Raw genomic sequence first — 26,027 nt, 5'->3', positions numbered from 1 at the left:
AGTACGTTGCAGGGGCCAACTGTGTCTACCTGCTGCCCATTGCTGAGGCCATTCTCATGTCTAAGCAGCAGCGCCCCAATGAAAAGTCCACACAGCTCATCCCCTTTGTGGGGGCAGTGAAGGTTGGAAGAGTGGAACCATCTGCAGCCATGTCAGGAGGCTCAGATGATGTAGTCACCTCATGCTCCGGTGAGCTTCTGTCCCCTACCGGGAAGGCCTCACCCAACACACTCTCCCCCTCATCAATGAGTGGGAGCCTGTCCTCCACCAGTCAGAGTGTCCATGCACAGATGATGGAGCTGCAGGTGGATTACTGGACAGCAGCCCAGCCAATAGATACGAAGAGAGTCACAGAGAAGAAACAGCTGCCTACCACCAAAAACACACTCAAGTGCTTCTTCCAGTCTGTCCAGGTCAGCAGGCTGCCCCGCAGTGGTGAGGGCACAGCAACACCTGCCTTGTCCATGGCTGTGGTCACCAAGGAGAGAAAAAAGAAGGCGCCCAAGAAAACCACGGATGAGAATTTGGAGTCCCAAAGCCAGTGCATCCAGGGCATTGGTCGCCTGGTTTGCAGGGCCAAGCACCAGCAGAGCATGCTGCCGGTCGTCATCGATGGCGTCGAGTGGAATGACGTGGCGTTTTTCCAGTTGTCAGCCCAGTGGTCCTCCCACGTCAAGCATGTCCCCATCTGCATCTTCGGACACAACAATCCCACCTTCTAGCCCTGCCCCTTCCCCTGCCCTTCACTCTGCCTTGGCCAAGACCAGAAGGACCCAGCTGCTTTTCTGTGAAGAGTACAGTTTCCTACAGACACAGACCCTGGGAACGCAAAGAGAATGTGCTCACAGCCTGGAACCTAAGGGGGTTGCCCCTCCCTGGGAGCTCCTCAATGCTCTGTTCAGTAACCAGAAGGCTGTGGCGGGTGGGACTCAGGAGGGCAGTGTTGAGCTGGAGCATCATGGAAGATGTGTTTTGGCCTCCGGATGCCCAACATTCTCAGTGAGAAGGGTTCTGGCCTTGAAGACCTGCCCTTCCAGGAAGCCAGGACTCTGCTTCCCTGGGAGACAGCTCCAACCTGTGCCCAGACTCAGAGGTTGGCAGCCAGAGGTCAAGGGCTAACCTCTGATGGCAGTATTCTGAGCAGAACTTGGAGTCCAGTCAGCCCAGCCCTGGGGAAACAGCTGCCAGACAGCCAAGTGGTCTAGCACCACCTACTCAGGGTTACCAGTGAACTCCAGCCTCACAGGCAGAAAGAGAAAAGACCTGTATGGTGCGCATCGCCCTAGCACACTGGCTAGACAAAGTGGTCGATTACCTGAGGAGGGAACCCACCTTCGTTCCTGTTACTACAGAACATTTGTTACCACCCAGCAGCTGTGGAACCAATTATTTACCAGGTGAGCCCCTCCCCCTCCAGAGCACATGCTCACCAGGCCACCTGTTGGCTGTTTGCCTTCAGGTCACTGCAACTCTCTGAGTGTTTGTTCCTCTGAAACCTCCCAGAAGCAGGGAGCAGGCTCATAGGGTTATTGTAGGGACTCGCTGGGTTCCTCCCTGGTAAGTGTTCTCTGGGAGCCTAGGCAGTGGAGAGGTCTGCTGCAGGAGCTGTGATTGAACCAACTGGTGATTTTTTCTTTCTGTTGAAGAAGCCACTGCCAAATTGTGATTCTCTTTGGGGCCTTGGGTTTAGCTCTTTTCTAATATTCTAAAGAGATTGGAGATACTATTAGGGGTCTCTGTCCCAGGTGAATCCAGATTAGAGATGCCAGGGGTGAGCAGTGGAGCCCAGGCTCACCCAGCAATCTGAGGTGGGGCTGGTTTGGGCTCATTCAATCAGCACGTATATTAGAAGCCCTGCCTGGTACAGAAATGTTTCTAGGCAGTGACCATAACCCAGTGCTCAGAGCAGACCCCAAGCCTGCACTCCAGAGCTTCCTTCTGGGAGGGAGCGATTCAGTCCCACTAGGCTGCACAGGCTCATAGTGTCCACAGAACACCTGATGTGACGTCCTCCTGGCCTCCTCTCCCTATGGCTGCATCTTCGCGTATTGTGAAGAGGATGGTAAACCTCTGTTCAGCAGAAAACGTGAGTCAGTTTTGGATCCGATCCATGAGGGGAGTATGGAGACTGTGAATTCAAGGTGTTGGCAAAACCATGGATCCCACTCATGGTGGGATTTCTGCAAGAGGCAGAGGTCGGAGGGCTTCCCTAGAAAAAAGGACATGAGTCAGACAGCTGTGCAAGTGGATATGGGTGATGTGGGCGAGTGGGAAGGTCAGTGGACAGACAGCCCCTCAGACAATTCATAGCCTTCCACTCCTAATTCTAGCCCAGTATGCACCCCTATCCCGGGACCTTGCTCCCTAATCTGGTAGAACCTCCGCAGTGGCAGCTTGGGGTACCCCACCCTGTGGGAGTTGAGTTTCAGTGGGAGGCAAAGAACCACACAGGACAGCTAGTGAATGAGGCAGCATGTAGGTGCAGGAGCCAAAGTTGGAGGTGATAGGAAGGCCCTGGGGTTTGTTTTTTTGCTCAGTGGTCAGTATTCCTGAAGCACCTGCTCAGTGCCAATGAGTGACATGAACTGGGTGGACACCAGGCCTCTCAGTCCTAATGGGAGGGAACAGGGACACTGCGAGAGCATGTCAGGTTCCCCTGAAGAAGGGGACAGGTGGTTCCCTCATTGATCCCGAGCTGTCAGGTAGGAGGGCTTCATGCCAACCATTCCTGGGTGACCAGGCCCATCTCTGCCAGGACTGCCAGACTGAAGGTGGACGAGGAGAAGGTCTGGCTTCTGGATGGGCAGGAGCAGCAGGCATAGGACCTCAGGCTCTCTGAGTGGTGCTGTGGGAGGGCCGTGTGGAAGGGAAAGGCAGGCCTCACATTCTGCTGCTCACCTATCTCTCTCCCCAGGGCCATCTCCTGCATCCTGAGCATCTGGCTGGACCAGCACCTTCAGAATTTCCCAGCCTGATGATGCTGTTGGCTTCCATAGAGCTCAACTTGCAGTCTCCTACCTGCCAAACAAGGCCCAGTGCCTCAGCGGGAGCACCTGAGCCCACTGAGGCCGAGACAGGAGGAGGAGGAGGCCTCCGGGGGTGGTGTGGGTGAGTGTGCCTTTGGAAGGCACACAAAAGGGAGTGAGGGTGGTAACATGTCCTCTTCTTGCATCGACAGAACCAGCTCCAGAAGAACACCAGGAAAACCCTCAAGGGCAACGCCACCCTAGTGGCCTCTCCAGAGCCAGAGCCGGATCCAGGCCCAGCTTTCACTCAACTTCAAGAGGCAGAAGAACCACCTGCAGCATTTGAGCAACTCACCCCAGCATCTGTGCGGCCTGTGGTGCTAGATCCCAGGCCAGAGCGCGTGTCAGCAGCGATAGCAGAGAGGGCACCCTCCTAACCCCATTTAGACACAGTGTTAAATGTGTAATATTCTTGTTACATATGTTTATAATTTTATTATATTTTTATGATATTTAATCACATACAGTGTACTGTAGAGAAAATATACTGAAGTACTAAACAGAAAGTTAATTTAGAGTCTATAAAATTTAACCCTAAAAACCCTCAAAGCTTTGAGCAAGTCTGTTTTTCTGGACCCTGACCCACCCAGAGAGAACTGCCCTCACCTTCTCCACCTGCCCTTCCTGCAGCCAGGACTCTGCTTCCCAGGGAGCTGGATCCACCCTGTGCCCAGACACAGTGCTGAGCTCCCAGTGGGGGCATCCTAAGCCCAACATGGAGGCCTCTCAGCTCACCCCTGGGCCTCCATGTTGTCCCCAACACCACTCACTCAGGCTTCCAAATAAGCTTGACCTTCACAGGGCAAAAAAAATAATAATTAAAAATAAAAATGGACATGTAAGGTGCAGACCTCCAAGCAACTGGTCAAATACTTGGTGCCCAGCTTCCTGGGCAGCGTCCCCACCTTGGTCCGCACCCTCCCTTCTGTGTTAATACAGAACTTTTGGGACTCACCAACGTGTGTGGGACCAACCATGGACCAGGTGAGCCCTGCCCCTCCACAGCACAGTGGTCACTCAGCCACCTGTTGCTGTGAGTCTCCATATCACTGCATGTCTCTGAGTGTTTGTTTCTCTGAACATGGGGAGAGCCTAGGCCCAGCTTCTTGGGGTTATTGTAGGGACCTGGGGCGGCGGGAGGGGGGTTCCTCCCGGAAAAGGCCCGCTGGGAGCCTGGACTCTGTAGAGGTGTGCTTGAGGAGCCGTGGTTGTTCCAATTGGCCATTTTCTCTTCTTTTAAAGAAACTTGTGCCTTATTTGTGATTCTCCTCAGGACTTAGGCTAAGCTATTTTCTCTTTTGATAAAGACGTTGGAGATTCCATTAGGGGTCTCTGTCCTGGGTGAAGTCAGATCAGAAATCCCAGGCTCACCCAGCCTTCTGAGATGGGGGTGGTTTGGGCTCATTCATTCAGCAAAGGCCCTTACCCCAGGTCTGCACTCCAGTGCTTCCTTCTAGTCAGGAGTGATTCAGTCACTGTAGGCTGAACAGGCAGGTAGCATCCACAGGACAGTCGGTGTGACTTCTTCCTCAAAGTATCGCTGATCTACACGTATTATGAAGTAGAAAGTGGATCTCTGGACCAGCAGGAAAAGTAAACGGGCTTTGGATCAGAGCCTTAAGGAGAGTATGGAGATTTTGACTTGGAGAAGCTGGCAACACCCTGGATCCCATGCCTTGTGAGATTTCTGCAAGAGGGCAGAGGTCTGAGGGCTTCTGCTAGAAAAAAGGGAGGGAGTCAGAGAGCTGTGCATGTGGATTGGGTGGTGTGGGTGAGTGGGGACCGGGCTGGCCCACACCGAAAAGATCTCCCAGAGGCTGAGCTTAGGCAGGAGCATGGAGCCGCTCAGGTCAGTGCCCATGGCCTGCAGTCTGGAGGGCTTCCTGGGGTGGGGGCTTGAACTGGGACTTCAGTGATGGAGATGGGAGGTTCCTGCCTTGGAAGGCACACAAAGGCAGTCATGGTGGTAACATGTTCTATTCTTGAGTCTACAGAAGCAGCTCCAGAGCAAGGTGAAGAAATACCTAAAGGGGAAACACCAACTCTGGAGCCCTAACCTAAGCCAGAGCCGGCTCCAGGCACAGCTGTCACTGAGCTTCTAGTGTGGACCCACCTGCAGCTTGTGAGCCACTCGCCTGAGCTCTTATGAAGCCTGTGGTGCCAGGTCCTGGGCCACAGAGTGTGTCAGCTGCCACAGCAAATGGGGCTCCAATACACCCTTTATGTACAGTTTTAAAATATTTGTATTTATTTTTTATATGCTTACAATGTTACTGTATTTTTCTCATACTATTCAGTAACCTACAGTCTATTTTAAAGAAAATGTAACGAAAAACTGTTAAACATAAATGTAATTTCTATTCTATAAAATGCAACTCTACAATCCTTCAGAGCCTTAAGAAACTCTGTTGCTTCTGGGCCTCCATCGTGTTCCTATGAGTCATAGGTTGGGAAGAATTAGTCTCTCAGGAGCCATCTGCTCTACGAGTGATGATGCTCTTGAGGCCCAGGACAATGAGACTTTAGAGGAAATTGACTGAGGAGCATTGGGGCAGGGACCTTTTATATCAGGGCTGCCCTGGGAACCCACATTTTGTTTGACTTCATCTCCCAGCAGCACATGGGCCAAGCATGGCCTTAAGCGCCCCCTGGCATCCACGTTGCAGAATGCTGTAGGGCAGTGGTTCTCAACCTTGGCTGCACATTAGAATCACCTGGGAATCTTTTTAAAATCCTCATTTCTGGGCCTCATCCTCCGGAAATTGTTTCTTTTTTATGGGGTGAGACCACAACATTAGTAACAAAGAGACAGAATTTCCAGAGGATGAGCCCCAGAAATCAGGATTTTAAAAAGATTTCCAGGTGATTCTAAAGAGCAGCCAAGGTTGAGAACCACTGCTCTAGGGTTTAACCAGCAGCAAGCAGTTCCTGAACACTGACTTCCACCTGCACCTGCACAGAAACCCCACCTGCTCCACGGGCACTGAACAGCTTTCTGAGTCTCCTCTGTCGGCCGCAGCACTGAAGAGGGGGCAGGGCATGTCCCAGGGCCCGGAGTCCTCACTCATCTCCTCCACAGGCACCGCTTCCAAGTCTCCTCTGGGGTCAGCGCCTCTCTCCGCCCTCAGCCCCTGAGCTCTGGTTCAGCTGGGCTTTTTCCTGAGGCTCTTCTGTCTCACCAGAGCCCAGCGGCAATTCTTTCTCACGCCCCAAGGCTGAACAAGGTTGTGGATGTGGCCTGGCTTCTCCATTTACATCAGTCCTCCTCACCGCTCCAAACCACCCTGTAGAGAAAGGACTGACACCCTTCTAGGCACCATGCCCTGGAAAAGCTGCAAAGTCTCTGAACAAATGGGAATAAGCTTTGTACCAGGCATACAACCCATGCCCTCAAGATGAGCACCTCTCTGGGCTGACAGGGGTACTGAAAAATTCTAGTGGAATGTGATTTGTCCTATGGTTGCCATGGCACCATAAGCACTGAGAACAGGAGCCCATCTGGGGACCATACACAAGGCTCTTTAGGATCAGATTCCTAAAGCAAACCGGAAGATGCATAAGGACTTGTCTACCCACTTTATCCTGATTTTTCATGCTCCAAGGTAATTGAGGGAAGAATTGTGAGATTAAACAAAGGCTGGAGAAGTAAAGGGAGGGTAGGTCTACCTTAGAGGCATGGGCCTTTGTACATTTTGGATTGCTGTTAACAATATTAACATTCAGTAGTTGGGATGGACCAGAATTTGAACAAATATATTTAACAACACAACAAAAAATGGTTTTAGAGTTAGTCCTGTGTGCTGGAACAGCTAAGTACTAGGGACCAGCGATGCTAATGTCTTTTCATCACGATTATCATTGGAATACAGATATATGAGAACAATGAAATCATGTGGTTCCCATAGTACAAGTGGGCTTAGGGTGACAGGAAGAGGACATTTCTTTGTGGAGAAGTATGGTGTGTCCACTTCCAAAGAGAGTCCCTATAGAGAACTTTCTATATCTAGTCAGTGGAGATATATGATATTAACCAGGCAAGCCAGGCATTGAGAGACATTTCAGGCAGAGGGAAGAATTAGAAAAATAGAATTGAGTCAGGAAACAATAAGGAATGTGGGGGTGGGCTTGCAAGTACTGGGATCATCAGGGGGTTGGTTCCCAGGACCAGGACAGAGATGGCTGAGCAGAGAGCAAGTCAGACACCAGCTCTGGGAGCCCTGGCATGATGGTCCCAACAGTGACCCACAGACCTGGTGCAGGAGGAGAGAAGGGAAGCAGATGTTCCTGAGTTTGAGAGCAGGTGGAATGAGAAGCAGAAGGGCATGCACAATAGTGAGGAGAGAGTGAGGTGTAGGTGGTTAGATGTCACACATGTCCTAATGATGAAAAGCTGCAGAGTATGGTGAGGACAGATGTCCATGAAGTGGAGGGAGGTGATGGTCTCAGCACTGAGGTGCTAATGAAATGGTGGGAGTAAGAGGTGGACGAGGCAACTCAAGGACAATCTCGAGTTTCCTGCAGGTGAGACAGAAGGAGATTTTGGAGACTGTTGCCTACTTTGTCCCTAAAGAATGTGGCCTGATTGATGGGTTAGTAGAAGACTGTGGCAGAAGGTAGTGGTTACCCACCTGGATGATGGAATCTCAAGAAGGGGGGGGGGCTCCTGAAGCAAAAGAAGCATGTCTGGAGGAGGCCCTGAGTATACAGGTGAGTGCTGACTGGCCTGCTGGTGCCATGGAGACACCCCCAGCTGTGGGGAGAGCCAGCGCTTCTCAGGTAGCCCGTGTGTCCTGCTTGTTTCTGAAATCCTCAGCTGCTAGCACCCTTTATGATCTTGAAAAGCCCAAGGGTAATGACATGACCCTTCAGATGACAGATGAAGGGCCTGGTTATTTAGGATGCTCAGCATAGCTCTCCACTCCCCCCTCAGTGCCCTCTCCTCCCTGCTCCCCTTCAGTCCTGTCTGCTCACTGGGAACCCCGAGGTTGTCTGCAATCCAGGCCTAGTTTACTCCTCATACTTGGAGCACCATCACCAAGTGGTTTTCACAGACCAACAGCTCCTGGCTTTCAGAAACCATTGTGGGAATCAGCTCACCTCCATAGGGACACGCACACAGTCTTAAATACACAGATGCACACTGAGAGAACACAGCTTAGGAGCCCATGACACAGGACTAGGGAGCCAGGCCTCTAGGCACAACTGAGTGTCTCATTCCCAGTGCCCACATGTCCCCAATGCTCTCCACAGAACCCCTGTTTCACTGGTGCCCTCTTCCCTATGTCCTCCGCATCATGCTGGGCAGAAGTTGGTAGGTGTGAGGTGCTGTGTTGATACCTGGGCTCCTGCTCACTCACTGAAGTCCCTTGATTCTCAGATGCGGATCCAGACTTGAGGAGGAAAAGCATGGCTGGGTTAAGCAGAATGTTTTGTGCTGCTCACCCCTGGGACCTGGCACGTGGGCTGCACTAGGGAGCAGGGGCAGCTGTGGAGAAAAGGCCCTGCTGAGAGAGAGGGTCACTTATGCTGGAGGCCAGCGGGAGGGTGCCCTGCTAGCACCTTCCTGGGTAAATCCCCTCTGCAAATTTCAACAGTTAGATTTACCAAGAAGTGGCCATTTTAACAGCATATGTAGGCAAAGAAAAGCAGCAAAGAGGCCATATCTGGGAGAGGAGACACTTTATTGATACTCGGGGTATCAGAGGCCTGGGGTTGAGCTGGGCTCACTGGCTTCTCCCAAAAGGGTGCTGCTCCGTGGCTCTGATTGTGGCAGTCCATGGCTGTGTCCCCACCAAGGACAGAAAATCAGAATACAGGACATGTCTTCACTCTTTTCCCTTTCCTCAAAGATATGGGACAAGTCATTTTCTCAGAACAGCCCCAAATCTCAGCTTAAGGTGACAGAGTCAGTGGATCATGAAAGGGTCAAACAAAGTAGTAGACAGTGAGCAGAATTTCAGGTTCCAATAGGGACAGAGAGGGGCCAAGTCAGAACAGCCTCATTCCTCTGTGGACCGAGCAGGCGCTGAGCTGAGGGTGGGTGGGCGGGACGATGGTGACTGTCACAGACTTCACGTTATGGGACAATTGCTGAGACTGGAGGTGAAGCCCCTTCAATCACACACATTTCTCTTCCCATAAATACTAAGATGCCTGCTGTGCCCCTGAAAAGCCTTGGGGATTGCACCGGTGAAAAACTGACCTGCAGGTTCCTGTCTCAGAAGACACACTTGTAGAGGGTATAGACCTCCCACAGACACACACCTCTAACCGAGATGAGCAAGCAGCCAGCCTGGTTCTGCTGAGATCTCCTGTCAGTCACTGTCCTCAGGTCTCCCAGGTTTCAGAGACAGTTGGATGTCTTAATGGTAGGACCACTTGCTACCTAAAGATCACTATCACCAAGACAGGGCTACATGATTGACAGATATCTCTAATACGTCACTTGTAAGGTCAGAGATACTTTAGAGAGAAATATCTTTATACATGGCTGGAGGGAGAGAGGTAGTTAAGGAGGTGCATATACAAGGTGGGACACATGATTTTACATGTCTGTGTCACAAGTGACAGCTGCCAGGGAGTTGATCTTATTATTTTTGTTACTTCGAGAGGATTTACATTAACTTCCAAATTAAATTGAAGGAAAAAATCAAATGAATATTTCTTAGAGAAATCCTTGAAGTTGATGAAGCACCTTCTGAAAACAGGCGAACTTGTCAAAGTTGAAAGGGGGTCAAGGCCATTGTCATGAGCTGCAAATGCACTGCCCTCCAGTGGACAAGTGAGACATGGCACACATGGTTCTGACAGCAATAGAAGCAGACACCAAACTGAGCCTTGGCCTCGGCTTGCCTTTAGAACAAAATAAAATCAGTCAGAGTCAATTTTATGGGGTGCCTCCTGGTAGAAGTCATTGTCCTGTCACTTCACACTAGGAAGACACAGGCTTTGTCCCAGGTCTGGTATTTCAGGGAGTCTGCATTGAGCCCCTGAGTCAGGCCCTGAGTTCCCGGACAGAAAAGCCAGACAAGGTCCCAGTTCCTCGACTCCAGGGCAGGGGCAGGGAAGTGTGGGGATAATGGGCCTTCATCACAATGCAATTTGTCTGGTTGAAAACAATATACATAAATCAAAGCATGTTGATGGAAGCTGCCCTTGTCAGTGGAGAGGAAAGGGACTGATGACCGACATGGCAGACTTGGCAGATACTATCCCCCAGCATGCACTTCTCTATGACCTGTCCCATCGTGCTGATGGAAGCATATGAGGTGAGGTCCTAGGGATGAAGAAGGCTCATGAGGGAAGAACTCTGGGTTCTTGAGTGACCACAGAAGGATGCATCTCTCCAATCTGAGCATCCTCCCCACAACACCAGCACTGGTATGACATGCTATGAAAATTTGGGGGGATTTTTCCATAATTCAGCATAAGTTAATCCCCCCTAAGAGGTTTAAGCCACAGGATGAACTTACATGATTATCCTTCTAGGCCATTTAAAATGACAAAGTCAATTTGGCTCTAAGAACTGAGCTGATCTGTAATGGATGGATCTGCCTTTCTGTTCCCTCAGCAACTGTGTCCTGAGCACTCACACTGGTCCATGAGGAGAAACCATAGGGCCTGCCCTCTAGGAGCTCACAGGCTGCAGGCAAGGTAGACACAACCATGCAGAAACAGTCACGTGATAGGGAAGAGCAGTGGCTGTGTAGAAAGGAAGCAGGTGCTGAGAGGAGGGCTGGAGGCTTCTGGGTGAGGGGCTGAAAGCCTGCACTGAGGTGGCATTTATTTTCACATCAGCAGGACCAGAAGGATCCAGCCCTGCACACACTCAGGTGTAGTTAGCCCGGCGGAAGGCACAGCTAGCTGTGCAGACACTTAGAGGCAGAAAGTGTCTGGATAGAGAGGAGGTTAGAAAGATGGACGCATGGCTGGAGGGAACTGGGAGGAGATAAGGGAGGGAGGGAGGGCAGGCTCAGGGCCTGGTGTGGGATGACTGTGCTAGTGATCTATTGCTGAGAGTTACCCCACACTACAGACTTAACCAACAGACACGTATTAGCTCACAAGTCTGTGACAAGGAATCCCGCATGGCTCAGCTGGGACTACTGTGGTCTCACCTGAGGCAGGATCTGTCACTGAGGATCTGAGCTCACTTGGCGGCTGGGGGTCTTTAGGATTCAGTTTGGATGGAAGGCCTGACTCCTCTCTGTCTGTTGGTCTCATTCAGTGCCAGGCCATGTGGGTCCCTCCAGATAGCAACTCCCAGCACAGAGGCTTATTCCTCAGTGTGGCCTGAGAGACAGAGAGGTAGAGAGAGAGACAGACAGATGGACAGAGAGAAACAGTTCAGTGTGAGCAAGTGTGAGGCACCGACTTTTTGGAAAACAAAAATTAATTGATTTTATAGAGCACGGAAGGGAGAGACAAGTAGAGAAACATGCATGCAAGAGAGCAGCATCGATTAGTTGCCTCCTGTACCCGCCCCAACCAGGGATTGAACCTATAGCCTAGGCATGTGCCCTGTCATGGAATTACACCAGCAGCCTTTTGGTGCACAGAATGACACTGAACCAACTGAGCCTCTCTGGCGGGGCCAGGCACTGATGTTTAGAACCAAGTCACTGAGGTTGTGTTGGATCCCTTTGGCGTCTTCTCTGCAGGCACTACTGACACCCACACTTAAGGGGATGGCACACATTCACACCACAGGAGGAAGGTGAAGACCATGGGGAGTCCCTGAGGAGAGAACTGCTGACCTGAGAGGTCCATGCCTTGCCCAGGATCACAGACGGTCAGAATGCAGAGCTGGAAGTAAACCCAGCTGTGTGTCCTCAAATTTGGGATCCTAGGTGCACCCAGGTTTTCTCAGGGGCTCTGGTAAAGGCTGTGCTGGTAGAATCTTGTGCAGACATGCAGATGGCATGGGGGAGATGGTGGGCATTTGGCAGCCTAGACAGTATTTGTCTGAAAAGTCGCTCAGATCTGGAATCACGAAGGTGCTCCTCTGTCCACAATCCACCCACAGTGGAGAAAGCCAGGCCCCCTTATGTTGAGCTCATGCTTACGCAGTCCTGAAGCACATCCTCATTGGATAACTGGGAAATGGAAGCCCGTCGTCAGGCAGAGATTGGCCAGGGCACATGGCATTCAGGGTCCAGAGTTCAGGAAAGTTCAGACCTTCTAGGCCAGTGATGGCGAACCTATGACACGCATGTCAGAGGTGACACATGAACTCCTTTTTGGTTGATTTTTTTTGTTAAATGGCATTTAAATATATCAAATAAATAGCAAAAATATAAATCTTTGTTTTACTATGGTTGAAAGTATAAATTTTTTTTATGTGTGACACGGCACCAGAGTTAAGTTAGGGCTTTTCAAAATGCTGACACTCTGAGCTCAAAAGGTTCGCCATCACTGTTCTAGGCCAAGGCTCCCACTGCCCCCACAGAGTTGGTTTGGAAATTAGAAATCCTGACCTATTTGGCAGCTCCTGCCTGTTCCTCCCTATGTGGGGGTCGTTTTGTTCTGGGATCCAGAAAGGGAGCACTGGTATGCGTGCGCGAAAACACACACACACACACACACACACAACACACACAGAACACACACACACACAACACACACACACACAGTCTAGATCTGATGATCTTGGGTGGGGTTAGAAGAAAAGCAGACACAGAGGAGGTGACAACAGGAATGAAAAACAGGTTGGAGGCACTACCTACATGTGACAGTCCTCCTCCTACTTTACAGCTCCTCCCCCACAGGAGCCTGAACAGCCCTAAGAAGCACTTGCTGTGTAACCCATTGTGCAGGCAGGAGAGAGATGGGCACTGACAGGCACAATGACTTATCCAGGATCAAGAAGAGTAAAGAATGAGAGGTTGAGTCTGAGCTCAGGTCAGTTTCCTCAACTCTGGCACCCTGGCTGCACCCAGAGCTCCTAGAGAGCTGGGGGTGTGTTGGTGTCACTGTGTACAGATAAGGGGCTTCATGGAGAAGAGGGGTCTGCAGACAGCAGCCCACGGGACTATTTGCATCGCTGTCATGAGATGAGTGGACTCAGGGAAGACAATCCCAGGTATGAGGTCACTATCCAATAGAACTTGGAACCCCCGTAACCAGGCACCCACATTTTAGCCCAACAGGTAGCTCACTTGCCAGGAGGCATTTGCCCATGCAAGATGTTCTCTTGTTGTTTTCCCCGTGATTGGTGCTCTTGCTTCGGGAGACCCCGCAGTGAGAGCTTTTGGAGACGGTGCCGACGTTGGTTCAACCCTCGTTCCAGACGTATCTGGCCTTGTCCAAAAACATGGCCTCAGGTAACACAAGGTGGCCTGGGTCAGACCCATTCAGACCAGGCCACCTCTGTGCGCCATCCCTGTGCAGCCCACATCCCCTCCCCTTGATGTGGTGGGAAGAAGGACCTGAAGGGAGAAGCCTGGGGCAGGAACAGCTTTTGGGGCAGTGAATCCCCTAGAGGTCCTGCTGTGATCAGACCCCAGGACAGGGCAGGCAGGTGGAGATGGGCTTCCAAAGGGGTCCCTTATCTGTGCCAATGACACTCCTAGCCCTCTGGCTGTCAGACATTTTCCTCTGCAGGGGAGGTCTGAGTTCATCACACTGTGTGTGTGTCGGCAGTGGAGGGACACAGGGTCACAGAACCAGCAAACCAGGGCCCTGAGGCTTTCCCCCTGGTGACTGGGAACTGTCTTCACAGAGCCCCACGCAGGAGAACGGCGAGGAGCTGAAAGACGGGGTCCTCACCTCCATGCCCCTGCAGGAGGCACAGGAGCTCCATACAAGCTCCAGCGAGCAGCATGGCCCCAGGGTGAGTGCAGGTGCTGAGGTGACCCAGACTCCAGGACCCCATGCAGTCAAAGGGGTCCCTGGGTTCCAGAAGCTGCCCTGTTATTCCCTCAAGATCCATCCTGGATTCCAATTTCCAAAGTAATCTGGGTCTCCATCTCGTCCTCCCAACCCACTCTCACTGTCGTCATCTTTCAGATGAGATGCAAAGTCACTGCCCACAAAGTTTTAGGAATATCAGAAGAGAGACTTCGTACCATTTCACCTCATGCTCAGTCAAGTGTATTTTTGCATTTCTCTATAAACGCTCCCTTTTTAACACCCATCTCCAACTGTCCACGTCGGCCTGACCATCCTTACACACCTTCTCCCACTCTTACACATCATTGTGATTAGTGGCGATGCTTTTCCCAAAAGGACATGGGGCTCAAGGTACCAAGTCTCTTGCTTTGCCCTTTGCTGCCCCGAGGACCACATCCCTGTGGTCCTTCCAGGTCAGGAGCTGGGGCCTCCCAGGGCTGCACAACATACCGAGAGGGGGACCTGTTATCAGGGCTGGCGATCCAACTGATCACTCCTGTGGGATGTGGACATGATCACCTCCTGTGCCATGTCGAGGGTGCTGCCCTGAACACCCCACTTGTCCTAATATCCAGACCCTCCCACCCCTGGAAAAGCCTCTGTGTTTCCCTCTCAGAATGGGATGTTCTGTCAGAAATCCCAGGTTGACATTGTTCACACAAGGAGGTGCTGTCCATTCTTTGCTAAGAAAGTGACTAAGGTACTAATGTGTCTCATCATAACTCTACTCCAAGTTGATTCTGCCAAGAACCTTTTCTCTTGTCCATGTAGAAAACATGAAAACCTGTGAAGAATTTTTCAGAGTTTCTCTGAGCTAAAGTGTAAACAATTGCGCTGAAGCAAAATCTCAACCGAATGAGATAGTAATGCTCCAGAGAATGGCAGCTTTGCACCCTGATTTATACATTACAAAAAAAGAGAGACTTGTGTGGGTTGCATGAAATCCATTGGTGATAGATTAGGGAGGCAGGAGAAATCAAAGCAGGGAATCTCTGGGGTTGGATAAAAGGTAAAATGATAGACACGTACTTCTTTTACATAGGTGTGAGCAGGATAGTTAACAGTCAACAATGAACTCAATGACAATGAGCGGATTTGTGGTCTTTGCAGAATGATGCCTGTGCTTTGAGTGTTCTGAAAGAAGGAAAATTACTTTGACATTACAAAAATATGTTGCTGTAGATTCAAAAAGACAATAGACAAGCTCAGTTAAGGTAAAGATTGACCTTTGTCAGGGAAGATGACAGCCTGGGACATGACTACCCACCATACACTGCTTTTACAAGTAGTTTAAAAAACACTTTAATTTCGGATCATCCTTTGTGGTTACTTTAGGTCTCTGAGTTTGCAAGGCCACCAGGTTAGCATGTGGTCTCTGTGATCACTCTGGCCCCACCTCCAGCTACCATTCCCTGAGTGCTTGGGGTTCAGTCTGAGCTGTAGCCCCCAACCCACCAGGCAGTTTATGAGCTGACCCTGATGCTATGTGCCCCCTCTGTCCCAACACAGGGTGGAAATAAGGCCTCTATAGGGCCTGCGGCTGCAGGCCTGGACAGTATGCCCGCTGCACTCAACACTCAGGTGCCGATGAACATCTTCGCTACCTGGGCGGTGGACTGCTCCAGCCCCACCTGTGTGCCTCGGCAGTGCAGCCTCACCTTAAACAAGCTGCTGATCTACAAGGAGCTGGAGAAGGAGGTCAGGGGTGTGGTCATCAGTGTGAAGATCCAGGGCTGCCAGACCATCTTGAGGTCAGATGAGATCCTGCTGCCCCCCAGTGGTCAAGTGCAGACCAACCTGGCGCTGACCTTCTCCCTGCAGTACCCTCACTCCCTGAAGAAGAAAGGCAACACCTTGCAGATCCTGCTGCAGCAGAAGCAGCGCCTCAGCACCCAGGCCCTCGTGGGATATAAGACACTCGCCATGGGCACCATCAACATGGCTGAGCTGATGCTGCGACCCCTCCAGGGCGGCCAGATGCTGAGCCTCCATAGCACCATCACGGAGACATCTGCCCATGTGGCTGAGGTCAGCATCTCCTCCTTGTCCAGCCAGCCCATGGAAGTGGAGGACAGCACCCGGCGGGCTGGCCCCAAAGCCAAGTCCAGCTTTAGTTACTCTGACCATCAGGCTAGCCATGGTCCCAGGCTCTGGCAGGACCAAGAGGAGGAGGATTTTGACTTTGGGGAGTCCAAAAAGCAGCTCCAAGGAGTAGGAAGTGTGCCACCCACGACAGGGGAACAATATGCCATCGAAAAGGTTGGGGCGTGGCTGAGTGGGGCGAAACTGTGGGAGGAAGAACTGAGCCTGGAGCAGGAGTCTTGGGAGAATGTCATCAAGGAGGACCTCAATGCGCTGTATGATTCGATTGAGAACTTTAGTGACAGTAGCTCATGAGAGTGTCCTCAGCACCCCAAATCCCTGGCTCAGGCCATTCTAGGAAGACCTATGTTACCCCGGCTCTCAGAGGGAGATCTAGACCATCCACAGTGCCGGAGCCAGAAGGAGAGGCCAAATCCAACCAACGTGACAGGATGAGATGCTAGAAAGCAGCGGGCACATCAGCAAACCGAGTCTCTCCTCATTCTCTCCCCCAGATCCTCTGGGCAGCAGGTGGGCTGTTGGGGCTGGAGCCCATCCCAGAAGGAGCGACAAGGGGCACAGCCACACAACAAGCAGGTCAACAGCCTGGACAAGCACTGTCCTGACCGACCGAGCCAGCTGCAGATCCCCAGGATGACAGTGTATGATCACCTAAACTGCACCCTCATCTCTGACAGCCAGCTGCCGGGAACATCCTCTCCTCAATGCCTCTGACTGGCAGGGGCAGTTCCTGGCTGAGTCCTGCAGCAACACATGCTGGCGAGGTGTGCACCTGCTCCAAGCCTGAGGTCCAGGCAGCCCTCAGCACCATCATCTGGAGGATACAGGCCACTGGCCTCATCTCCTTTGAGGCTTGTGGTCCCAGGTCCTGGGCCACAGCATGTATCAGCTGCTATGGCAGGAGGGCTTCCCCTCCCTGATAACAGCAATATAAAAAAAAATATTGTTTATCTTACACATACTTCGAATTTTAGTGTATTTTTCTTATATGATTGAGTAAAAGAATACTTATTTAAAATAACATTTATTTAAAATAAATTTAAATTATATAAATTTTAACCCTATGATCCCTCAAAGTGTAAATTCCAAATTCAAGTACATTCACAATTTTTCACAACTGTCACATCACATCACAAACACACTCTAGTTCTGGAACATTTTCAGAACCCACAACCTAGGTATGTGCCCTGACCAGGAATCAAACCTGCCACCTTCTGGTGTATGAAATGACTGTCCAACCAACTGATGAGGCACCCTGTCCAGGGTGTGAGAGAGCAATATTTTCATTTGAATTTTTCATTCTGGTTTATACTGCAATTGGATACCTTTTCACATACTATTTGGCCTGTTTCTTGTTTTGGAATTTCAGTTGGAGGGCTTTTGCCCTCTTTCCCATTGGATTGTTAGGAAATCTCAGTTGCTGTGGATATCAGCTTTTTGCCATGTCACTTGCAAATGGTTTCTCTAGCTTGCCATTGTCTCCACTTGCTGTGTGTTTTGCCAGGGAAATGCCTTACATTTTGATGTGGTCAAATCTGTCTTCTCTTATGCTTTTGATTTTGTTTCTCACTTTGAGGGAAAGAGATGTTTTCTGTCTTATCTGGAAGATAGGCCAGGTTGTGTTGTGCTAACACAGCCCTAAACCTCAATGGTTTGCAGCAGCAAAAGTTAGTTTCATAGTCATGTGACTTCAATGAACTGATGGATTTCAAAAGGGTTCCTTTTTTCAGATTGTTCACCTGTTCTTAATTTTTTTATAGTGAGGATGAAAGTAAGGACTTCCAACTTCTTATATGTCAGAGTGGAAACCAGAAGTTGATGTTTTATTTGACAATGGCCTGTGGTGGACATGACGTCTATTTCCCCCTTTTCTTACAGCTTCCCGTTTCCACATCCAGGTGGTTCTGGGGAGTGTGGTTCAGGGCCCTGGAGTGGAGGTATCAGCACATCTAGCTGGCCTGTTGCCTTTTGGATCAGATGCGTTTTCAGTGGTTGTATGTGGACATAAGATTCTTTATACTAGTGACCAGAAAAAAATTCTGGATGTTCTCAATTAAATTAGAGCAGTCAGAGAGTGAAAGAGACAGAGCAGTCAGCCAGTAGTAGCGGGGAGCCAGCAGTCTGAAGGGTCTTGGGTTTGATTCCAGTAAGGGCACATACCTTGGTTGCAGGCTAGATCCTTGTCCCTAGTCTGGGAAGAGCAGTAGTCAACCAGTTGATTTCTCTCTCACATTGATGTATCTCTCTGTCTGTCCCCCTCCCTTCCATTCTCTCTAAAAAGCAATGGAAACTTATCCTTGGGTGAGGATTAACAACAACAACAACAACAATTTAGTGAGAAGAATGGCACTGCCACTTGCATTAAAACCTCAGGCATGTTGGCTGAGTTCTTTAAGGATTACTCCTTTCATGTGGAAAATGAGTTGCAAGGATAAAATTAAGTAAAAAGTGCTTAACATAAAGAATTGGCACGTGGTGGACACTCAATATATATGGTCCATTACTTTATAAATACATATGTATGTAAACAATCATCAGGTGGAAACACAAAGTGTAATGTCAACAAAACAATCTAAAGCATTAAGATGTTAACAGGAATGGCCCAGGGCCTTCCAATGCTCTATTTCTCCATTTAATCATAAGTGGATGGACTTACTAAGTTCTAGATAGAAAGATAATATATTGCAAGGGCACATAGTCTCATGAATTAATCTAAAATTTCCTTCTTTGAAGTAAAAATCAGAACAGGATTTTGGGGAACCAAAAACTATTCTAAATTTTATCTAAAAATAAATATGCAAACAAATCAGGAAACAGTTGAAAAGAATATAGGAAGGGGACTTGCTCTGTCAAGTAGAAAAGACTCTCAAGCAGTGCGGCCCTGGTGCTGGAGTGAGCAGGTCCTGGGAGCTGGGCAGCGACATCAGGAACAGGGCCAAGCTCATGTGGGACTGAGTGGATCATTATGGGGCCCTTTGGCAGCAAATAGCACTGGGGCAGCTGTTTATTGCCGTGGTTCTCAACTTTGGCTGCACATTAGAATCAGCTGGGAACCTTTTTAAAATCCTGATTTCTGGACCTCATCCTCAGAAATTCTGTTTCTTTGTTATGGGGTGGGGCCACAACATTAGTAACAAAGAAACAGAATTTTCGGAGGATGAGGCCCAGAAATCAGGATTTTAAAAAGATTCTCAGGTGATTCTAATGTGCAGCTAAGTTTGAGAACCACTGATTTAGGGGAACATATTAGATCAGTATTTCTGATCTTACCAAAAACATTTAAAATGAATTTAAGATGAATACATTTTACTGCGCCTTTTTTTTTCTTTTGAAAGTCTAATGCAGGTGGAATGAAAAATTTGAAAAAAAAAATGAGAGAATATGAATAGACTCTATTTAATTTTATGATGTAGAGATAGATCTAACACTTTCCACATGTTGATTTTTTTGGGGGGGAGATGAGATGTAAAGGAGAAAAAAGGTCAGTCTTATGAAGTCCTGAACAAAGAGCCTTGCAGACACAGATGTGTGTGCAAAGGCCCTGAGGTGGGAAAGAGCTCCCCGGGTTTTAGGAATGAAATACAGCCCAGGGTGGCTGGAGTAAAGAGGAGAGTGAGACAGGAAGTTGTGCAGAGCAAGGGGTCCAGAGCCTGCACAGTCTTGTTCAGGTTGTAAGATTTATTCCAGGTGCAATGAGGAATTTTAGAGGATTTTAAGTGAAAGATTTTAAGTGAAAGATATTTAGCAACTATCTTTCTATTTATATTTTACGAAGATATTTTAATAATCAGATATGGCTGTTGCATTTTGGATCAGATACTTTTTCAAAGCCTGTCACTTTTTATTAACTTTTATAAAGATACCTTTTTAAATTTTAGAATATTCATCCCTAGGTTTAATTTTCTAAAAAGCTTACAACATCTGAGAAATGTAATTATTTTCATTTGAAATTTATTTTTAAGAATAGTTGATATACAATCTTATATGGTTATAGTGTTTCAGGTGTTTGATATTGTAATTTGACAATTTTATCAGCTCACCAGTTTTTTCTTTCTTTCTTTTTTATTAATAATAGCTACTTCAATCTATATATATATATATATATATGTATGTATATATTTATTGATTGATTAAGATATTACATATGTGTCCTTATTCCCACGTTACCCCCTATCCTCCCGCTCTTGACCTCCCCTCCACCACCCATGGTCCGCGTCCATTGGTTAGGCCTATATGCTTGCATATAAGTCCTTTGGTTGATCTCTCCCCCTTACCCCCAACCTCCCCTACCTTCCCTTCAAGGCCCGACAGTCCAATCCATGCCTCTCCGTCTCTGGATCTGACATTGTTCATCAGTTTATGTTGTTCATTATATTCCACAAATGAGTGAGATCATGTGATATTTATCCTTCTCTGACTGGCTTATTTCACTTGGCATAAATGCTCTCCAGTTCCATCCATGCTGTGGCAAATGGTAAGAATTCCTTCTTTTTTACAGCAGAGCTACACATATAGTGGAAGTGCTATAGAAGGGGGAGAATGGGTGTCAGAATTTATTAGCTTCAGGAGAGTTCAGAGATAATCGCTGAAATTTCTTAATTTCGTTTTTAAAGAGAATTTATCTGTGCTCCTCCTTAGAAGTTTCTAATTTCCAAATCAAGATGTGCTTCCTATTCATTCAATCAGTTTAATTTTCAGGCAGCATTTTTCTAGTGGTGGTGTTTGTTTTTCTTACCTGAGAAAAATTAATTAAGGCACCCAAAGACAACTGAATATTGGCCATTTTTCAGTTAATATTTTCTAGTTAAATCTTCTCATTTCTGTAAAGCACTTGCAAGTCAAGGTGTCCTATCAGGAATAGTAATGAGGGCTGGAGTCTGGGATTTCCCAACCGTGGAGGCACAGCTTCCAATGTTAATGATAGGTGTGTTTGTGGCTCTTGTTTTTCTTGTTGTTTGGTATCTGCAGTCTCTCAGCAAATTTTCTAGAGGTGTGATGTAGTGGATTGAGGTTTGTTTCTTTATGGGTTGAGCTGCATGATGCTCACTTTCCCAGAGTCTCATCCACCCCTCTTATGTGCCTCGGTTGCTCTCCCTTTTGTCTACAACAACCAGAAGGGCCACAAGGGCAGGTGGACCAAACCTGATTAGTGCTCCCCTTGAAGAGCCAGGTAGTTAAATTACAGTTGTGTGAGAATTTCTCTATGGGGCTCCTGCATGTCGTGAGGACTGACCTCTGACACAGCAGCACACATTCTTACACATCTAAGAATACCTGAGATTCATGCAGGAAAGAGCATGTAATTTGATATTGAATTAAAATATTAAGTGAAAGATTTTGACAATCAAAATCCCCTTCATCCTCTGAGATGAACAAGACCAGCTGTCATTTGTACAGCCCAGGTGTTTGCCCCAGACTCTCAAATGGCAATTCCAATGGAAAAGCCAGTGGTCAAGTCCAGGCCCATTTTCCCTCCTGTCTCTCCTTAGCCTGGGATCTGTCAACCGTTAACCTTAGTTCCCCCAACAGTATTAACAATACGGCTCAAATAAAGTCCGCAGCACAAGCAAGGGAAGGTCCTGGGTCCAAGAGACAACTCACACAAGTTCACGGAACGGGCAGGGAGCTGGGAGGTCGATGGGCCCTTTGCTGCATCCTGGCACCAGGTGTAGGTCTGCACAGTGGTGCTGGGTGAGCTTTCCCGGGATCCTGCTGTACTGTGCCAAGTACATGTCAATGTAAGAAGCATTCAAAACTGTGAACAATTGTTGAGATTTTATCTGAGCCCACCTGTCAATTGCCATGAAGCAAAATCTGAATGCATTGAAATAATGCTCTGGAGAATGGCCGTGTTCACCTTATTTTAGATATTACCATCAAAAGTGGAGATGTTTGTTTGTTGTATCAAATCCGTTGGTGATAGATACACACATACTTCTTCACACTGGTGGATATAGGATAGAACAGCCAACAATGAACTTAATAACAATGAGGGGATTTGTGGTCTCCACACAGCACGGTGTGTCCAAAACAAGGAACATTGCTTTGACATTCCAAAGCTATGTTTTTGTGGATTCCAAAAGACAATAGACAGACTCAGTTAAGTTAAAGATTGACCATTTTTTAGAGAAGATGCCAGCCTAGATGTAGCGAAACACCAAAAACTGCTTTTGATTAGAAATGTTTTAACTTCAGGACATCCTTTGTGAATACTTTAGGTCCCTGAGCTTAAAAGACCAGCACCCAGGCATTCTCTGACCTAATCACAGGTTAGTGAGTGCCCACTTTTTGTGTGGCCACACTCTCCTTTGATCACTTATGCCCCACCTCTTGCCACCAATCATGTCCCTCCTCTGTTCCACCACAAGAGGACAAACCATCAACTCTGAGTAGGAAAAGGTCCGGTAGGGTGCCAGCAGCTGCAACTTCCTCACGAACTGTGGGCCTGGCCAGCACGTCCACGGTGCTCAAAACACTGGTCCCCCAGAACCTGTTAGCTACCTGGGAGGTGGACTGCTCCAGCCCAGCTGCGTGCCCAGGTGGTGCAGTCTCAGTTTAAAGAAGCTAGTGATCTCCAAGAAGCGGACCAAGGACCTCAACTCCGTGGAGTTTTCCGTGAATATACAGGACTCCAAGGGCATCCTGTGGTCCCAAGAAATTGTGCTGCCCCGCAGTGGAGCTGTGCAGACCGACTTGGCGCTGACGTACACCCTGCAGTACAACCACTTCCTCAAGAAAGAAGGCAAGAAGCTCCAGATCATGGTGGAGCAGAGGAAGCGCTATAAGAACAGGACCGTTCTGGGCTACAAGACACTGGCCATGGGCGCCATCTCCATGGCTGACGTCATGCAGCAAAACCCCAAGTGTGACCAGATGATGAGCCTCTGCCGCAGAGTCATGGAGTCCTCCACCAAGGTGGCCGAGACCTGGATCTCCTCACTGTGAAGTCAGCCCATCAACAAGGACATGGCCATGCAGAACCAGCCCCAAGGGCAAGTCCACAGGTAACTACACTGAGGGCAGGATAAGAGCTCCTTTTCTGAGTTGTAGGCAAGCTACAGTGGAAAGCACAGACAGGACCTGCACAAGGATGACTTCGAGAAGAGGAAGCCAAAGAAGCTGCAGTGATCAATAGAAGGAATCTTGAAGCAGAAAGCCCTGGCGCTGTTTCACAGGTCCAAAGTATCAGAGAGGGACATTCAGGCTGACATGATGGGGAACCGTAGGAAAAGTGACCCCTACATGGAGGATGATGAGATCATCTTTAGCAACCCCAGGCCCAAGCTCAGGCCGTACTTCAAAGGCCTGTCAGGCTCCAGCTAGCAGATGGAGATGTGAGGAAGCCACATTGCCAGAACCAAAACAGAGCCTCTTACTCTTGCCCACATCACGGAGAATGTGTGGGCCCTGGGATGAAAACAGCTAAGTGACAGTGACAATGAATTTGTGGGCTACAGCACACCCACCAGCAAGGTGGACAAGATCCATACCTCCTCCCTGTCCTTGCCATCCATCAACCATGAGGACAGCGCCAGACAAGCCAATCTCAAGGCTGAGTGCCCAGAGAACCACTCTAAGGGCAAGTCTGTGAACTTCCTCTCGAAGCTAGAGGCCAGCTGCAGTGCCAGCCACAGGCAGGACCAGGAGGAGGATGACTTCGACGAGGGGAATCTGATAGTCAGAAGGAGGTCCATGACTCGGCAACAGAACTACCAGCAGAAAGTCTTGTTATGGCTGCACACAGTCAAAGTGTCAGAGGAGATCCTGGACATTGGGCAGGAAGGACTATGTGGAGCATTCCAGGAGGTGGAGGAGGACCTGGACCTCCTGTATGACATGCTGGAGAATGCCAGTGACAGTGTCCAGATATTGAGGACTATGACAGCGTCCGCAGCACCCCAACACCTCCGCTCAGGCAATACTTCGAAAGCCTGTCTAGCAGCCCAGACATGACGACAATCACAGTGTCCTCAGCAGCCCCAATCCCAAGTTCAGGATATATATCTAAGGCCTGTCAGACTCCAGCTTGCAGATGAAGATGTGGGGCCTCCACAGTGCCAGCATCTGAAAGGAGCCACTGAGTCTGGCCCATCTGCCTGAGAATGCGTGGGCCCAAGGAGGCAAGCAGCCAAGCCACAGTGACTCCAAATTTGTGGCTTACAGCACACCCACCCGTCAGATGGAGAAGATTCTGGATGGCCACCCTGTCCAGTCAGCCCATGCATCATGATGTCGGTGCCATACAGGCCAGCACCAATGCCCAGACCTTGCATAACGACTCTGCCAACATGTCTGAGAGCTTCTACTTTCAGCAGGCAGCTAGCTAAAATGCCACCCACAGTTCATCCCAGGGGAATAACTTTAACGAAGAGAATCTGATAGTAAGAAGGAGATGCATGACCAGGCACCAGAATAACCAACCGAGAGCTGTGGAATGCATGCTCATGGCCCAAGTGTCGGAGGAGATCGCATCCTCACAACAGGCCCTGGACTTTCGGTATCACACTGTGGAGAGCTCCAGCAAGAGTAGTCTAGACGATGTAAGTGTCCCCAGCACCCCAAAGCCCAAGCTCAGGCGATACTTTGACAGCTTGTCAAGTAATAGTGGCTCTGACTCAATGGCCCAAGGAATTCGGTCCCCTGGGGAGCAGCTGGAGGACAGCCTCGAGGCACAGTCTTCCATCTGGGGTTGGTTCACCAAGATGCTCCCATCCATAGTGCGCTTCACCAAGTCTGTAGTCACCCCCTCCAGCAGGTCCAAGGGGAAACAGGCTGGCCACCAGGGCTGCAACACAGCCCTGAATGAGTGGGTCAACAGACTGGACAATGACGGCCCAGACCTACAGAACCAGCGGCGGATCCCCAGGAAGCCCATGAGTGACCAGCCAAACAACATCCTCATTTCCCAGGACAAGCTGGCCGAGAACATCATCCTGGTCAACACTTCGGACTGGCAGGGCCAGTTACTTTCAGAAATCCTGCAGGGGCACACACTGCCCGTGGTGTGCGCTTGTTCCACAGTTGATGTCCAGGAGTCATTTAGCATCATCATCTCCTGGATGCAGAGATATTGCAACTGCAGTTCCCAAGCTCTGATAGCAATTTTCCCACCAACAACCTCAATAGCTGGACTACATGTGTTTTCTGGTCAACCCGCTGGCTTCCCACCCCCTGGCCAGCTACCTGGGTTCCATGGAATGTCGCTACAACAACTTCTTCCAGGACCTATACTGGTGGGTTACGTTCAACAACCTGCAGTCCCAGAACACCTTTTAGGACACACAGGACGTTTTGTTGAGAATCACAGAGTAGGTGCCAACTGTGTCTACCTGCTGCCCATCGCAGAGGCCATGCTCAATGAGCAGTACAAGCGCCCCAATGAGAAGTCCTCACAGAAGCTCATTCCCTTAGTGGGGGCAGTGAAGGTTGGAAGAGTGGATCGATCTTCAGCCATGTCAAGAGATTCAGATCATGTGGACCCCTCATGCTCCAGTGTTCTTCCTGCCAGGAAGGGCTCACCCAACACACTCTCCCCTCTGTCAATGAGTGGGGGCCTGTCCTCCCCCAGCCAGTGTTTCCATGCAGAGATGGTGGAGCTGCAGGTGGATTACTGAACAGCAGCCCAACCAATATACACAAAGAGAATTGTGGAGAAGAAAGACCTGCCTACCGCCAAAAGCACACTAAAGTACTTCTTCCAGTCTTTCCAGGCCAGCAGGCTGCCCAGCAGTGGTGAGGACACAGCAACACCCATCATGTCCATGACAGTGGTAACCAATGAGATGAAAAGAAGGAGCCCAAGAAAAACCAAGAACAAGGATGTGGAGTCCACAAACCAGTGCATTGAGGGCATCCGTCACCTGGTTTGCAAGGCAAAGAACCAGCAGAAAATGCTGCCAGTTGTCACTGATGGCACAGAGTCGAACGACGTGACGTTCTTCCAGCTGACAGCCCAGTGGTCCTCTCACATCAAGCTCTTCCCCATCTGCATCTTTGGACATTCCAATT

At 49.3% G+C, this 26,027-nt stretch overlaps 1 protein-coding gene across 1 annotated transcript; it reads left to right on the top strand.

The window, feature by feature from the left end:
• Positions 1-10,246: 10,246 nt before the first annotated feature.
• LOC308532624 (phosphofurin acidic cluster sorting protein 2-like) lies at positions 10,247-22,964 on the top strand (the record flags this gene model as incomplete). Its single annotated transcript, XM_081110138.1, has 4 exons — positions 10,247-10,294; positions 13,747-13,857; positions 15,426-15,542; positions 22,542-22,964. The coding sequence occupies 4 exons, from the start codon at positions 10,247-10,249 to the stop codon at positions 22,962-22,964; spliced, it is 699 nt and encodes a 232-aa protein (XP_080966264.1).
• Positions 22,965-26,027: the final 3,063 nt, after the last annotated feature.

This window comes from Myotis nattereri (assembly GCF_964212035.1).
Source record: "Myotis nattereri genome assembly, chromosome: 16".
Lineage (NCBI taxonomy): Eukaryota > Metazoa > Chordata > Mammalia > Chiroptera > Vespertilionidae > Myotis > Myotis nattereri.
This window is presented reverse-complemented; position numbering and strand designations above follow the sequence as displayed.